A 17,847-nucleotide genomic window follows, 5' to 3' on the forward strand; every position below is an offset into this window, starting at 1 on the left:
CTTCTGCAGAGGTTTCTCTGGAATACGTCAGGAGGCTTGGCTTAGTATTCTGTCTGTACTGAATGATATGGAAAGTACACCTTTCTCTTCCTTTCCTATTATATTCCTTAGGGGCAGTTAGAAAAAGGATTGGTCAGCAGAATTAGAACAAACAGCTTTTGTCTTCAACATAAAATGGAGCCGAGATGCTGGGTATTTGAAAAGACCATAGAAAGGAAGAAAAGACAGTTTGTAGGTGTGTTCCATAATGGAGGGAGAAGCTGAAATAAAATGTCCTGAGAGGAATTAGGGCTGGGAGGATGGAATGCAAGAATTACTCCAAATCAAGTAGGATAACATTAAAAAAAATAGACGTGCTCTTTCCTCTCCATTTAAAAGTGTGTGTGTGTGTCTGTACTAGGAGGTGCTTGAAATCAAAGCGCTTCTCTCCCTCTAGAGGCCTAAGGAATGTATCTGAGTGGGCTCAGCTATTCCTGTCTCTCTTGTCTGGTCTAAGCAGCCATTAGGGTTTGGTGGCCTACTTTGGAGTGGGTCTCTTGGAGAAAAAATATAGTTAACCTTTAATGTATCCATGCCATAAACAGGTAGAAATCCTGGATCTAAAATAGCACTGACATCTGAATGAATGAACATATCAGAAATACCTGAATGACACCAGGGACTTTTGGGAGCCATTGTAGGTCTTTGAAAGAAGACCTAAATTCACTTTTGACTTGAATTGACGTGGCTGTTATTTCCTCTGATGTAGATTTGACCATGTGCAGGCAGGGAGAATAGAATGTCATGTTCTTTCACTGAAGCCATGCTGTGAGCAACTCTATCCAAACAGAATGTCAAACCTCTCAGTTGGCGACCAAGGAGGACTGACTATGTGCCAAGAGTGAGGCCGGGAGGTGGTTACAGCTCACTAGGCAAAGAGAGCAATCCGCTCAGAAGTCCAGTGAGCCTTATTGAGGCTCTTCCTTGAAGCTTAACACTTTTCCCTCTCTTTCTGTCCCTCCAGAAGTGCATACTGTGCCGCCTCGGTAGCTTCTCTGACCAACATCATCACGCCAGACCTCTTTGAGGGCACTGCTGAATGGATAGCAAGGTGAGAGAAGCTGGGCTTTGTCCTGGCCTTGTAGATAGCAGGCGGTTAAGACTTCTGAAAAATAGCGAAAATGGAAAAGGACACAAAGAGAAGATAAAATTAGAAGAGATATATTAGGGTTGTAGATTGTGCACTTCAAAAATAAAAATTTTCTTTTTTCCAAACTTTCTTTAATGTTTATTGTAGTTTAGATTGACAAGGATCAAAAATTTGGGTGAACAGTATTGGTGGGATTTACCCATCGTGGAGAGCAGTTTGGTGACTCAAAGTTGCCCTTGCTGACGACCCAATAATTCCACTCCTCCAGAAACTCTCACACACTTGTATGAAAGAGACAAGCACAGCACTTGTTTATAAGAGCAAAAAGCTGGGAAACAGGTTAAATGTTCATAAGCACCAGATGGATAAGTAAGTTGTGGTTTAGTCACGTTGGTGTATAACATAGCAGTTAAAATGAATGAATCAGAGCTCCATGTATCAATATGGGTAAATCTCAAAAACACTATGGAGGGGGCTGGCCTGGTGGTGTATTGGTTGAGTTCGGTGCACATGCTTTGGAGGCCCAGAGTTCACGGGTTTGGAGCCTGGGCGCAGACTTACACCACTCATCAAGCCATGCTGTGGCAGCAACTCACATACAAATAGAGGAAGATTGGCACAGATGTTAGCTCAGGGTCACTCTTCCTCACCAAAAAAAGCAAAAAACAAAAAACAAATTAAATGTTGAGTAAAAAAAAAAAAACAAGTTAAAGAAAACATGCAGATCAGCACATTTACTTAAAATTTGAAAACATGCAAAACAATTCTATGTTGTTTATGGGAAGAATCACATGTAGTAATATAAAAACATACATGGGAAGGATAAACACCGAATTCAAGACCATGGTTACTTCTGGGGAGAGAGCAAAGGAAATGAGATCAGGAGAGGTCTCCACATGTACGCAGGAGACTCCAGCTGTGTCTGTAATTGTTCATTTCTGTAAAATGAAAAAAAAGACCTGAAGTGTATATGGTTAAATCAAAGCTAGGTGTCAGATACGTGCGTTTCTATATATTATTTCCTCTACTTTCCTGGATGCTTCAAATATTTCATAATTTAAAAAAAAGAAAACAAAAGGTATAGCAGATATGTATGTACTGTTATGAAATAATATCCAAGCCGTTTTGTTCTATTTTGTTTTTTGCATTTTTATTTGTGTCAAAGTAGTACTTACTACTATGAAAATATAAGTTACAGCCAAACCAGATAATGTACCATGATCTTATTTACTTTTTTGTATAACTTTTATTTTCCTGGATTTAATTATTACCTCTTTTTTTAAATGTATGTAAATTCATGAATTCATTCCCAGATTTTCTACCAGAGCCAGAAAGTTACTCTCAATACACTCAAACGCTTCAGGGAATATATCAGTTCTCGTGTGTGTGTGTGTGCGTGCGTGTGTGCATGTGTGTGGGTTGTGCCTTATCCCTCCTGGTGGCTTCTGCCCTCCTGCTTCAGTCTGGACAGATTGCTCTCAGGTTGCTGCACAGCAAGCATCCAGAACCTTCTTCTCCGCATGAAATTCACTTCACTTCTCTCCTTTGTTGAAGTCCCTGTCCTGCTTTTTCTTGGTTTACTTACTCATTTTAATGAAACACATACTCCAATAGATCCCAAAAAAGAGGACTTGGGAAATACATTTTTAAGATTTTGCATGTATCTTTATTCTAGTCTCACACTTGATTGATAGTTTATTTGGTTAGACGTTTCTAAATTGTAAACTGTGTAAATTGTATTCTTTCAGAATTTTTAAGAATTGCTCCATTATCTTCTGGCTTCCAGTGTCATTGTTAAAAAGGCTGATAATAAGAATAACCAGCATTTACTGAGGACTTGGTGTGTGATGCTCAGTAGTAAGGTAGCTGTAGTTTAGAGACTGAGAGTATGGGCTTTTGAGCTAGACTGCCTGAGTTTGGTTCTTTTTATACTTTCTGTTTCTCATTTGAGATTTCCCATCTTTTTATTCATCACAAGTGTATTTTTCTTCACTGAGGTAAATGTATAGTTATAATATCTGCTTTAAAATTCTTGTCTGGTAATTTCAGCATCTAGCTATCTTAGAATTGGCATGTCACATTTTCCTGATTCTGCATATGTCAAGTAATTTTTGGATTGTACCCTGGACATTGTGCTGTTAACGTTGCACACACTGGATTCTGTTAGATTGCCCTGAAGAGTGTTGATGTTTTTGTTTCAGCAGGCAGGCGACTTGGTTAGACTCAAACTGCAGAGCATCACACCTGCGCTGTGCGCTGGCTCAGCTCTTGCATTAGTTCTTGGTCAGAAGCTGCTTTCAGTTTGCCCAATGCCTGTGTGATTCAGGGGTTGGGTAGAAAGGAGCAAAGTTTAAACACAGAACTTGGGGTTTTCCTTCTCTGGCCCTCCTCTTTCTGGATTCCTCAATTTCTGTCAGCCTGGTTCTTCTTGCCAGAGAGATGTGGGCTTTCCATTAGTTTCACCTGCCCTTCCCTGACCGCTGACCTGCCGCTGCCGCCACTGGGTGTCTCTAGGCATCCTCAGGGCAAACGGTGAAGGGAAATACCGCTGCGGGAGGGGAGGGACTGCCTGCCTGCTGTCGTCTGCTCCAACTTTCAAATCTGCCTGCCTTTTTTAGTCTGCTGAGCCCTCGGGCAGTTGTGTCTGTGTGTTTTGTCCAGAGTGGATGGCCATTATTTACAGGAGCATCGGTTTTTAGGCACTTAGTAGATGTGGACCTCTGACTGCCTGGGTTTGAATTCCAGTTTTATCGTTTATTAGCTTTATGCCTTGGACAAGTTATTGGACTTCTCCATGTCATAGTTTCCTTACATGTCAAATGGGGGGATATTGAATTTGATATTAAGCTGGAATACAGAGAAGTTAAGTGACCACAACCTGTTATGGTGACCATTGTTCTTTCCTGCCTCCCACTGCCATTGTGGTTCCGGGTCTGTTGCATGTTTTTGTCTTCTCTTTCTCTCTGTCCCACTCCATCCGCCCCCGCCCAGAAGCTTTTAGAATCTTTATTCTTGCTGTTTGGAAATTTCCTGCTGGTGAAGCGTGGTATGGATTGTTTTCCATTCATTATGCTGGGCACTCAGCAGACATCTTCATCTGGAACTTCATACACTGCAGTTCCAGGAAACTTTATTATGCTATTTATCGGATGATTTCTTCCCCTCCGTTTTCTATGTTTGTTCTTTTTGTAACATCCTATAAGTAGGGTTGGTCTTCTAATTTTTCAGACTTTTTTGCCCATTTCCCACCTTTTAAATCTTTCATATTGTACTTCCCAAGAGACTACTTTACCTTTATCTTCTAATCCTTATGTTGAGTTTTTTTCCTGCAATTCTATTTTAAATTTCTTAGAGCTTACTTTATCCTTATTTATAGAAAAGAATACTTCTTTTTTTAATATACTCTCCTGTTCTTGTTTCAGGAATATTTTATCCTTGCAATGTTCTTATTTCATATACTATTTTATCTAGAGAGATAACTTTAAAAAGTTTACTTCTGCTCCCTACATTATTTCCTCCAATTTACTTTTGTTTGTTTGTTTTGGTCTCTCTTTCATATTAGAGACTTTGCTCAAATGTCTGGAGTTCATATTTGGGAGTCAAGTGTGAAAAGCCGATGGGAGCTGTGTGAGCCGGGATGGGCTAGGACGCAGCCATTCGCCAGGGATTCTCATATGTCAATATCTGGAGGGTTTTGTTTTGGGCTTATTAGTTTCCCTAGAGGAGAATCTTCTCGATTCCTGGTGGGGCATGAAGTTGGCAGCCAGCTTTGTGAAATACTAGTAGGGAAAGGGGTTGAAGGGTGTGTTCAGATTGTAGACTCTCATTTAACCCCCCTGCTAGGCACAGCCCCCTCCTGTTCTCAGCTTTCCTGGATATATGAGAATTCAGATCCTCTTGATTAAACCCCTGAAACCTCTCATCTTCTGCTGGGTTCAGTACATCTGCAGGGTCCCTGGAGGTCTAACTGTCTCTTTTTGTGTATGTGTGAGGAAGGTTGGCCCTGAGCTAACATCTATTGCCAATCTTCCTCCTTTTGCTTGAGGAAGATTGTCCCTGAGCTAACATCCGTGCTAGTCTTCCTCTATTTTATGTGGGTTGCCACCACAGCGTGGCTTGACAAGTGGTGCTAGGTCCATGCCCGGAATCCGAACCCTTGAACCCTGGGCCGCTGAAGCGGAGCGCATGAACTTAACCACTACGTCATTAGGCCGGTCCCTGTAACAGATTCTTATAAACATGTGCAACCAGTCAACTGGATTCAAACACATCCCACTTTTAGAGGGCCCTCTGTCTCCAGCCCCTGGGCCTCTCATGGGCGACGCCACCCTGCTTTCTGTGGCCTCCCCCCCTCTCCTGGGCTGGTTTAGGTTTCTTTATTCTATTGAGTCAGTTACTTCTTAGTTCCTTTTCTAGCTTTTGAAATTTTATTTCCTGTCTGTATTCATATCCTCTGGTATTCTCTTTACCCTTGTGGGTTTATCCCTTTTAAAATTCCTTTACTTTCATTTTATTGCGCTCTTGTGTTCAGTCTGTTATGTTTAGCTAAAAGACACTCCCAAAGAATTTGACTGAATTGCTCCTATGCATGTAAAATGCTCCCACGCATGTAAAAACAAAGGGAGGGAAATGGAATAAAAATATGTATGTTGTGCGCATCAGTGTGTGTGTGCGTGTGTAGAGGGAAAGGGAGTAAGACCCAGAAACTGACAGTGGTCACCGCTGGTGAGTGGGGGGAGGAGGCCAGGGTGGGCAGGAGACTTACTTTTCATTGTTTATTTTTTTATAGGGTTTGAATTTTTTTAATTCAAAAAACTTTTCAAGGGGTAGGTTAAGAAAAGTTAAGAAAATGAAAAATTTTACGAGCTTCCTTGCATAATCTCCACTCACCAGACCTTTCACACTTGAGCTATTCTCTGTGCTCCACGTAGCTAAGTGTACCGGAAAGAAAACTTGGAGTGTGTGTGTTGGGTGGCGGGGAGGTTGGGGCTTGGAGGATGCTCAAGAAGCTGTACAGGGAATGGTACCAGTTTTTGACTCTGCTCTGTGATCTCCCTGGCTTGGGGCCTCTCTGAAAAAGCCCTGTGAGTTCTCAAGATGCCAGGCCTCCGGGGAGAGGTGCCTGCAGACGGGAGGTGTCACTGCTTCCTTTCTCTCCCGCCCGGCAGTTCTACCAGTCTTGGATGAAGTGCTCATCCATCTGTGCACTTGCACCATGGCCAGGACTGTGAGGCAGACGCCCCTGTAGAGAGTGTGATGCTGTGTACTTACTTGGAGATAATTGGAAGTAAAGCTCTATGTTGTTACGTGAAAATATACTGAAGAGAAAACTTCTTTATTTCATGGATAAAACATGTTTATTATAGACAAGCAAAAAGAAGAAAATCTAAACCAGTTGTAATCCACCACCAACCACTCCTTGGGTGTATATCTTTCCAGAATTCCAGAAAAATCATACAGGACATTATCAGTTTATAACTTTTCTCTTGTAATGTTTTTGGAACATCTTTAAATATCCTTCCATGGCGTCATTGTAAATGACTGCGCAGCATCCTCTTCTACAGATGTGCCATAATTTGCATAACCAGTCCCTTCCTGCTGAGCTTCAGAGTTTCCAGTATTTCACTGTTATAAATGGGAACACAGTAAACATGCTTAAAATCGGATCTTTGGACACATTCTTACTTATAGGATTAATTCCTAGAAATGACTCTCTATTGCTGGGCCAAAGATTATGCATGTTTTTATGACTAGAAAATACACTCTTAATATATAAGCTAACCCCGAATAATTGTAATAATAATAAATGAGTAATTTGAATACAGTCATGCATTGCTTAACAACAGGGCTATGTTCTGAGAAATGCATCGTTAGGTGATTTCATTGTTGGACAAACATCATAGAGTGCCCTTGCACAAACCTACATGGTATAGCCTACCACACATCTAGGCTCTTGGTACTAATCTTATGGGACCAGCATCGTATATACAGTCCAAAATCTCATTATGTGACACATAACTGTACAGAGGAAATTCTAATAAAAAAAAGGTTTATTGTGAACATTTGTAAAGATATACATGTTCAGTACAGAAACTTTTTGAAAATACAGAAAAATAAAGAAGAGAAATATCAGCAATAGACCAGGACTATAAGATAACCAGAATCAGCAATTATTTTTCAATTTTATTTTAACCTGATGGTTATCATACTATATATATGATTTTACAACTTTTTTCTAAAAAGTAATGATTTGAGGTAGTATGTTTGTTACATAAGTAAACTCTGAGTCCCCCCCCCCTTTTTTTTTTTTTTGAGGAAAAGGCATTTCCCAAAGTTAATTAGCTAGCATTTTCCATTCATAGTTGTGTGATGGTTTAGGCCTTAATCTGAGCAAACTCATTCTTGGCCGTCCACAGTGGTTCTGCGCTTGTGGCCTCAGCCTGGCCACTCTTTGGTTGACACTGAGCCCTCAATCTGCTTTTCTCAATCTCCTCCTAGGTGTCAGAATTGGGAAGGTGGAATTGGCGGGGTGCCTGGGATGGAAGCCCACGGCGGCTACACTTTCTGTGGCCTGGCTGCACTGGTCATCCTCAAGAAGGAACGTTCCTTGAACTTGAAGAGCTTGTTAGTAAGTATCTGTTGATCCATCTTCCTCTCAGGCCCCAGGCCCCTGGTGATGTGGCTCCTCAGACACACAGGCTTCGGGATGGTTTGGCTGTGGGAAGGGCTAGCAGAGTTCCTGCTTTGAGCTCACGAACTGAGGAAGAGCAGCCCTTTTTTTTTTTTTTTTTTTTGAGGAAGATCAGCTCTGAGCTAACATCTGCTGCCAATCCTCCTCTTTTTGCTGAGGAAGATGAACTGAAAGTCCTGAATGAAGCTTTAGATGTAGCTATTAGAGTGCTCAGCACTGTTCCAAGAAAGTGGAAGGAGTGACCGTCTGCTCTCAGTTTTGGCTCCCTTCTTCCCGCCTTTCCATCTCCCTGCTCTAAACTTTCTACACAGTGTGTTAGGCCAACCCCCAGCGTCTTCTTGAGTCCCTCAGACATCTGGTATAAGCCAGAGTACCTTCCTCAGACTTCCAAAAAAAGTGTAACTTCAGTCTCTTAAAATTAGAGGTTATCGTGTCCTAGAAAGAATCTCCTGAGAGAAAAAGTTATGAGAAGAGCTTTGAGGCATTTTGAAGCCATGCTTTTATTACCTGCTGCACCATGTGAACGTTTAATAACTACATTTAAATGAGCTGAGCAGAGCTGGGTAATTGGGTTGAGCAGGCAACCCAAGCATTTATATCTGGACTCCACGCTCTTGACCAATATTCAGAATGAACTCAGATAGCAGTCAGCCTCAGGGAGTCGCTGGGTCATAGTAACATTATCTTTGGAGGCCTGGTGCACAAACATGCACACACCCACGGCCACCAAGGAGACGTCTTTTGGGAAGCATTTATTCCCTGACCATGACCTCAAAGCAAACTAGCAGCAACTGACGTTCATCTCTTCTCCCCAAGTTCAGGCATCAGGCTCCCATCATAGAACCATTGTGAGACCCATCGTGAGCTTCCAAGAGAGTTTCTGTTATACTCTGTAGAGATATGACCAGCAGCATTTTGTCCTGATTCTTAGGAGGCCCCTTGGAGCATACTTTTCTTGAAGGTTCTTAAAAAGCTTGAAGGATCATGCTGAAATGGCAGCTTTGTGCACTGGACTTAGAGTTTATTGGTTTATTTTAAAATCTGATCACCAACAAGGCATGAAACATAAAAGACCCACTGCTTAGGCAGAAATAAGGAATAGAATTAGCAAATGCCTCAGATACAAGGACAATATTTTAGATTTGAGCCCTGTCTCTACCACTTCCTAGCCATATTACCTTGGGAAAATTGTCTAATCTGTTGTAGCTTGAATTTTTTTTCCTCTGTTAGGTAGAGATAACAGTTCTTTGAGGGTTAAAGGAGATAACATGTACAAACAGCCTGGCAGATAGTAGGCGCTCAATAAATGTAGTGTCCTTCTTACCCAAACTGCTCCTCCCCTCCATTTGCTTTGGGAGAACTAGGACCCATATCTGAAGGATTTTGTGAGTTCATGTAGCCAAAGGAAACAGAATAAGCCCATGGGCTTAGGCACCACAAACAGTTGATGAGTCTGGCTTAAAAACACTTAAACTGTGGGGTAAGTAAAGAAGAAGGGGCTCCCCACTGTTTTCTTGAGTAATGCTTAGCCTACTCTCATTAAATGGCATCGTCCCTAAAGCATTGATTCCTTTCAGACCCACTGGGGATATATTTGTGCCTGTACCTGCAGTGTAGTTTCCTGTGTCTTTCTTTTAAGAATTTGGGGTTGGACTCTCTATGGTTGAGTGTTGCCTTGAACAGGGGTATAAGCTACACTCTGCAGCTGTTAACTTAAAGGAGGGCCCTCCCCCCCCCCCCCACCCCCCACCTTCTGCAAAGGGCCCTTAGCGGCTACTATCAGGAACTCAGTCCAGTAAGAATCTAGGAACAGGGGAATTTCTGTCCCTTTCGGTTTGGTAGGCAGCTCCTTGAGTCCATGGCTGGTGGCTGGAGCCGCCTTGGTGGGCTGGGAGGGAAATGAAACCGTCATTATCTGCTCAGCCAGATGGTTCTGCTCCTTCCTGGGGGCCAAACCCACGACTATCTTGATCTTAGTAGTAGAGTGTGTTTAGAAAACTTGGAGATAAGCAAGGAATGGTGGCATCATGTGTGACCATTGAGTGACATCAAGAGCCACTTTACAGCTTCAAAGTAAAAGATTTTCTTGTATCAGCCAACCAGGTTCCCCTGGAGAAGCAGAGAGGCTAGACTGACGGAGCCATCACTAGTAATCGGGACTAATGGCTTCTGCTTCCAGTCCTGCCAGTGACTTGCTAAGAGACCTTGGGTGAACTCCCTCAGGTGCTAAGTAAAAGTCAGGAAGTGTATGAGATCATCTGATGACATGTAGCACAAAATTCCATTTATCCACTTCTTATAAACTTCCCTGAGCAGGGAAGGTAATTAGAAATGAGCCCCTGCTGCTCTTGCCTTAAACTCCTAGTTAAGCCTTGTTTATTAAGAGACTTCTGCAGGCCACCTTACAGCCAAGTTGGCCTCCTTGTTCTCTCAGCACCAGAACCCATGTGGAACCCTGGAAAAGGGAGTTGTCTGTTAGGCACAGAGCAGCAATCAGTGCTGGTCGCCTCAAAGGAGTCAGCTTAAATACTCCCCTCTGCGTCCGTGGCAATGAGGGGAAGGAAGTACGAAGCTAAAGCTGCAGAACCCTGTGCCCGGAAGCCAAGCGATGGGAACAGCCTCTCCCCAGATCGGCCTCCGGAGAGCTCGTCTTGCTGGATTTTGTGTCTTTTTCATGCTGCAGCTGTCTCTCCCCTACTGTCTCATTCTCAGCAATGGGTGACAAGCCGGCAGATGCGGTTCGAGGGCGGATTTCAGGGCCGCTGCAACAAGCTGGTGGACGGCTGCTACTCCTTCTGGCAGGCAGGGCTCCTCCCCCTGCTCCACCGCGCGCTGCACGCTCAAGGTGAGCCTGGGAGCTGTTGGCAGGGGCTAGATGATTTCCTTGGCTGCTAAACAAGTCAGGAAGCCTTTTTTAGAAGGCTTGAAATGAACTCCGTCTGTCCTGGATTTTGAGCGCCCCATGTGGAACCTCCTGCCTAAAAGCATGCATGTGCAGACTAGGATTTAGTTCCAGTGGTTTAGGGGTCATTGTGCTTCAGAGTGGCCATGGCTAGGAGGAGGCAAGTGCCTGGCCTGGGCTCCATGGTGACTGCCATCTCACCTGGGTGTGAAGCCACTGTTTCCATTGGAGAGCTCTGTATTGGTCCTGTTAGGACTGAAAACCCATGCTGTGCACATGGTTGCAACAGTGACGGAAAAGGCAATTGCATAAAGGGGCAGATAACTAGAACCCATGGAGAAAAGACCCACCATGTCTGGCTGGCTGCGTAGTTGCCGCCATTAGAAATGGTGTACTGGGGCCGGCCCGGTGGTGCAGCGGTTAAGTGTGCATGTTCTGCTTTGGCAGCCGGCGGTTCGACGGTTTGGATCCCAGGTGCGGACATGGCACCCCTTGGCAAGCCATGTTGTGGCAGGCATCCCACATATAAAGTAGAGGAAGATAGGCATGGATGTTAGCTCAGGGCCTGTCTTCCTCAGCAAAAAGAGGAGGATTGGCAGCAGTTAGATCAGGGCTAATCTTCCTAAGAAAAAAATGTTGTACAGTCATGTGCTGCATAACAATGTTTCAGTCAATGACAGACCATGTATACAACGGTGGTCCCATAAGATTGGTGCCATATAACCTAGGTGTGTAGTAGGCTATACCATTTAGTTATGTGTAAGTACACTCTGTGACGTGCGCACAATGATGAAATCTCCTTAATGATGCATTTCTCAGAACATATCCCGATCGTTAAGCAAGGTATGACTGTATTTTAAATTTACTGAAGAATCCTAAATGCAGGTTTGTTCCACCTGCACCAGCTGGAGTGGAGAGACCCATGTTCATTTCTGTGGAGTCTCAAATGGGAATGCAAAACCAAAGCAGTCAGAGAGTCAGCAAAACTTCTTGGAGCCTTCTCGTATTATCTCTTGAAGTCTCAGGCTGCCTGCAGACTCCTGAATCATCTCTCATTTATTTTATGTGAGAACACGGTGTCTCTGAAGAAACCAGTGGGAGAGGGGAAGCCGTGGCTGCCCTGCTGGGTGCTGACGTGTTCTTGGCCCAGGGGAGAGCTTTTCTTTGGGTTAGTAGTTGGGTAATTAATTGCTCAGGTATAGAAGACGAGATTCTTTTCTACTGTCCTCCTGCTGACACTTTTTCGTTCTGAGCCCCTTTCTTTAGTTTCTTAATTTAATTTGAGTCGTGGCCACTTTTGATACTGACTTGAAGCAAAGAGCCTCTGTCCTGCCTGCCGCTCTCCCTGTCTGTGTCCTGAGAGTCCTTGGCCTGCGGTCCCTGGCTCTCAGTCTCAGGGCATTAAGACCTATCATTGCCCTGACTCTGTGGCCTGCACCGTCTCTGGCTTGACCACTATCGTAGGGAAATCGTGAATTCCTCGAGAGTCTAATACTTTCAAAACAGAACTAACTTGGGGTTTTCGTGATCTCTTTATCTGGAATTGGTGAGGTCGAGCCCCTGGTAAAACTGTCAGCCCTTTGCACACCTGTGCCTGGCAAGCATAAGATGCCATCATTCTGCAGTTGCCACTTAAGTCCGGAGAGAGCTGTGACAGGAGTGCTGCCTGCCAGAGCCTTCAAGGGGGCCCTCGCTGATGTTTCGTTTATTGTAGCCCAAGTTCTGGAGGCCAGTCACACTCAAAGCTTTGCCTGTGCATCTTGGTGCTTCCAGCTTTTTTTGCTGCCTGGGAGGAGGCCGTGTTGGGCCTGAAAGTCACCCACTTCTCAGAAGCAGTGGACTTGGACCAGCAGGGGTCTTAGGGGTCTGGGAAGAAGGGAAATGTTTTGAGTGGTGGGCAAAATACTGAGTTTAGGAATCAAAAGGAGATGCAATGCAGAAAGATATTCACAATATACTGTGATCAAAGTTACATTTCAAAGCAATCTGTATATAATTCCATTTTTAGTGAAGAGTTGACTCCAAAAAATTAATAGAAAGTATCTGGGTTGTGAAATGACAGGTGATGTGTGCTTTCTTTCTTTTTCATTTGTATCTTCTAACTTTTCTATAATTAATATGTATTTCTTACCTAAAGAAAAACAACAAAAGTTGTTTTACAAAAGAAGAGAAATTCTATAAAACAAAACAAGTAGCGAGGGGAAAACTATTTGTGACAAAGGATGAAGGGCTAATTTCTTCAATTTGACAAAGTCATACAAACCAATAAGAAACCGATGAAGAACCCAGCTGAGAAACCGGCAGAGGACTGAACAGACAGAATAAGGACTACGCCAGTGTTTCCTTTCGCTATAGCCGCTCCTGCTCCTAGCAGCCGGGACTTCCCAGCGCTGCCCTGGGCCAGGGGCTGAACTGAGTGTGTCACATGGATTTTCTCATTTGACCCTCAGAACAACCCTATGAATAGGTACTGTCGTTATCCCCATTTTACAGGTGACGAAACAAGGTCCAGTGAGGGTAAGTGAGTCGCTCTATGATACCCACTTGCCACCTACAACTATATCAGAGCTCTGCCTGTAACCACCACAGATGGTCATTAATCAAACGAAAAGGTGACAGTTAAAAGAAAGGCAAGTAAATACAGAGGATGCCATTCATTTTTACTCTCAGATCAGCAGAGATTAGAAATTGATGCCCCCTGTCGGGGAGAGTGTGAGGAAACAGGCCCTCCTGTCCTGTTAGTGGGCATGTGGATAGGTGCATCATGTTTGGAGGGTAGTTTGGAGACATCTGTTTAAATTATTTGAACCCAGCAAGTGCACTGTCAGGAATTTACTGGGAGAAATATTAGCAAAGGATGTGTATTGAAGCTGAGTTTTAATAGCAGACAGCCTAACTGCCCGTCAGGTTAACATTTGAATAAATTATGACTTGCCATACAATAGCTGCATACAGTTGGCTGACATGGAAAGCTCTCCAGGACCCACCATAAAGTGTGAAAGGGCAGGCCCAGAGCAGTCCGTGTGCACACGGGCTGGCACTCACACAGGTTTTCCTGGAAGTCGGCACAAACCCCTCTAATGGGTACCCTGGGGCAAGGGAGGGAGACTGACTTTTAACATTTTCTATCCTTCTGTACTGTGCTTTTTTTCCCGTTTTTTTTACCACGTGCATTACCACCTTTATTTTAGTAGGCGAACAAATATATTTTTAAAAGGTGATGGTCATGTTGCTAACTAAAAAGATGATAGACACCGGCACATGGCAGCACCTGAACCCAGGCCGGCCCCTGCGTTGGCACGTGGCCATGCAGGCGCCGCCTGACACATGGAAAACCAGCATTTGAGTAGAAGAATGAATTAGTAGTAGTATCTTGAAAATAGCAAATGCTGACTAAATTAGAGAGTTTCTCCGTTTTTGTGGATTTTTTATTCTGTTTTTGTGGAGCAATAAGAAATCAGGCCTGAGAGTTTCTGTTGGAGTGCTAGTTACTAGCTGCTCATATGTTCTTTGGGACATGCCCCAGGCCTGTGTTTGTCCACCTGTGAAATTGAGCTACATGTGGCTACACCTGTCAGTTATTGTTTGAAAAACTTTTGATTTCTTGGATAAAAGGAACCTTTGAAATGGAAAATGACATTATAATGGGGATCTGAAATCTAAGGGAGAGGCATAAGGATTTAAAAGGCTGGTTCCAGGGCATGGTTATCACCCTGCAATCGGCTCTCCCTTCGTCTCACTATGATTGTGTGTGCTGTGTGCAAATTCATCTGGAGGTTCCTTGTCAAGTTTAGCTTTTAAACTTTTAAACTGAAACTCTGTAATCTATTTAATAATAAACATTAGCATTTTCTTTTCAGATTCCAATTTTGGCAATAGGTTATCATTTACCTTACAATAACAGTCTTTTATTTCTTATAGAATATGAAATAAAGGTATATTTTGTACAGATGTTTAATGCAGTTATCCCAAAGTTTAATAAAGATGCTTTTTAAAATATCTGCTTTCTTTTTTTTTTTTGGAGGAAGACTAGCCCTGAGCTAACATCTGCTACCAATCCTCCTCTTTTTTGCTGAGGAAGATTAACCCTGAGCTAACATCTGTGCCCATCTTCCTCAACTTTATATGTGGGATGCCTACCACAGCATGGCTTGACAAGCAGTGCATAGGTCCGCACCCAGGATCCGAACTGGCAAACCCTGGGCCGCTGAAGCAGCACATGTGAACTTAACTGCTGCGCCACCGGGCCGGCCCAAATAACAGCTTTCTTGAGATATAATTCACATCCCAATAACTCACCCATTTATAAATAAGTATACAATTCAGTGGTTTTTAGTATATTCACAGAGTTCCGCAACCACCACCATAATAGATTTTAGAATTTTTATCACCCCCCTCAAAATCCCTGTACTCGTTACATATGCTTCTTTAAAGAAGAAATCATGAAGACAAAATCAATAGTATGATTACAGCATATGTGTAAACCATATATAATTTTTTAAAAGCCTATATAACCAAAACAAAAGAGCAAAAAGGGGAAAAAAATAGGTGTAGCATATGATGCAGACAAAGGGTAAATATAATAAAAAGCTAGATTAATAAAATTGACTCTTGGATCTCAGAAGACAAAGGACAAACATACTTTCAAAAGGAAATAAACTAGTAAACAAAAGTTATGGGAAAATTTCACCCTAATGAGTAATCAAAGATATGCAAGTCAAAATAAATAATCAGATACTGTTTCTTTTTAACATTTTAATTGCTGAGAACTTTTTTAAAAGTAATTAATGCTGGAGATAGTGCAGGAAAATCTTAAATTTAGCTGGTGGCTGTATTAATTCTTAAGGCAGTTTATCAGTATTAAAAGCCTTAAAAATGTTTATTCCCTTCAACTGAATACTTCCACTCCAGTGAATCCATTTGGAGAAAATAATCCTAAACAGAAGATTCACAAAGATGTTTATTGCAGCATTTTTTATAGTTGTAAGGAACTGGAAACAACCTTGGAAATAAGCAGGAGATAGAGTGAAGTCCTATCATATATGTATGTATCACCTACAAAGTCAACTGTGCTCACAGAGAAAAAAGAAAGAGGAAAGTAATTAAAATAGTACAAGCCCTTCAGTCAGCGTGTGTCCCCGAGTGAGCGTCAGAAGGGACCAGAGGGCGCGCCTCCTGCGGCCGGGCTCCGTCTCGTGGGCCTCGTCTAGTGTGAGATCTCAGGGGCACTCCGTGGCTCTGTGTGGAACATGAGTGGTTTTTGTACAAGGACCCAGATGTCAGCCAACCACAGCACCTCAGCTGGTGCTCAACCCGGAAAATGGCGATTGCTTTCCCACTGCCCCATCTCTTCCTCCATTTCTCACTTAAGGAATTTTGAAATGATTGTTTTATTTAGTATTCTATACATATAAATATTCCACAATTAAATGTTTTGCTTACGTATTCTCTTTACATGCTGTATTTACTTTAACTTGGATAAATTTTTGCCATAGAAGGCTCTGCATTCATAGATATGAGAGTTTTGGCCCACTGCCTACACTGATGAGTTACATTGTGCATCCACTTAAGGAAATGCTATATGGCTCTTCAGAATGGTGGTTATGAAGATTATGTTGCAGCACAGGAAAATCTATGCCTACACAGTCATGCGTCGCATAACGACGTTTGGTCAACAGTGGACTGCATATACAATGGCGGTCCCATAAGATTATAGTGGAGCTGAAAAATTCTTATTGCCTATTGACATTGTAGCCATTGTAACATCATAGCACAATATCTTAGTCGCATGTTTGTGATGACACTGGTGTAAACAAACCTATTGCACTGCCAGTCATAAAAATATAGCACATAGAATTATGTACGGTACATAATACTTGATAATAAATGGCTGTGTTACTGGTTTATGTATTTACTATACTATACTTTTTATTGTTATTTTAGAGTGTACCCTTTCTACTTATAAAAAGAAGTTTACTGTGGAGTATGCCATGTTATGCCCGCAGCAGGCTTCATACGTCTTGTATCTCTTGCTTGCATCATTTTCTCTGTGCTTGATTTCAGTATGCTCCATGATGTTCTCACAATGACAGAATCACCCAACGATGCATTTCTCAGAAGGTGTCGCCGTCAGTAAGCGACACATGACTGTAGTGTTAAATGAAAAACATAAAATACAAAATTGTAATAATCATAGCTATATAGAAAAATGCATAGAAATAAAAAAAACACTGGAAGAATGAAAAATTAGCTTTCAGTTGCCATTGACAGATTATTTGATATCCTTGTAGCTTAGGTAGCAAAGTATAAAATCGACCAAGGACTTAGTGCACATCCTATATGTGTATTTTTTAAAAATCAACTCCCATGTAAACATTTCTGCACACATCTGTCTGTTGGCGATTTATCCATCTTCCCCCCGGTAACTGTGTGACCACAGAATTCTCTGACCATACTGATTGAACTTCAGAGTGAAGAGGCCCAGTTGATTGTCACTACTTTCGTATTCTTACCAAAATTGCTAATTCCTGCCTGGGCTACCATATTATTTGATGCAGGAGGGCAGTTACTAGTAATGCTTTTTAGGAAAATTTTTGATCCAAGAGAAAAGTTGGAGAATCCCCTTTGGAGATAGATTAAATTCAGGCTTAGGAAAGTAGAAGAAACAGATGTTATTGCCTCTGTTAAGAGTTCTCTTAGCTAATTAGAGTGTGGTTAACAAGTTTCAGAGTTGTGCTAGAGGAAATGTCTTAAGAAGCCGTGAGTAAGGAGTTGTGGACCAAGTCAGGAGCAGTGACAGAGGCGAGTCTGGAAACCTGAGCTAAACAGCTAGTCCAGTTGTGCCAGAGATGTGGTTTAAGATGGTCACCCAAGGTAATCGGGTGCACTTCAAGTCAAACGAACGTGGCCCTGAGCTGCCGTTCTTAGACTCACGTCAAGGTTCAGGAGAAGGGATATGTCGTGCAACTTGGGTGAAGATATCAAGTGTCTCAAGAATGTAATTTTCAGAGTTAGTTCAAGAAGAATAGAGGGAGATGTTGACTGTTCCCATTGGGTGATAAACTACAGAGATGTCATGGAGACGTTGCTGAACCTCCACCAGCCTGGGCCCACACTGATCCTGTG

At 42.6% G+C, this 17,847-nt stretch overlaps 1 protein-coding gene across 2 annotated transcripts in view; it reads left to right on the forward strand.

Annotated features, from left to right (window-relative positions):
• The window catches only part of FNTB (farnesyltransferase, CAAX box, beta), a 68,239-nt gene that overhangs the window by 44,387 nt on the left and 6,005 nt on the right, over positions 1-17,847 (forward strand). For both annotated transcript variants that reach the window (XR_289415.4, XM_001499473.7), the window contains exons 7-9: positions 1,004-1,090; positions 7,628-7,757; positions 10,533-10,665. Coding sequence is in view for 1 of the 2 variants with exons in the window: in XM_001499473.7 (XP_001499523.3) it covers positions 1,004-1,090; positions 7,628-7,757; positions 10,533-10,665 (350 nt within the window). In the remaining variant the exon portion in view is untranslated. The remainder of the gene's footprint in view (positions 1-1,003; positions 1,091-7,627; positions 7,758-10,532; positions 10,666-17,847) is intronic.

Source organism: Equus caballus, chromosome 24 (assembly GCF_041296265.1).
Source record: "Equus caballus isolate H_3958 breed thoroughbred chromosome 24, TB-T2T, whole genome shotgun sequence".
Classification (NCBI taxonomy): domain Eukaryota; kingdom Metazoa; phylum Chordata; class Mammalia; order Perissodactyla; family Equidae; genus Equus; species Equus caballus.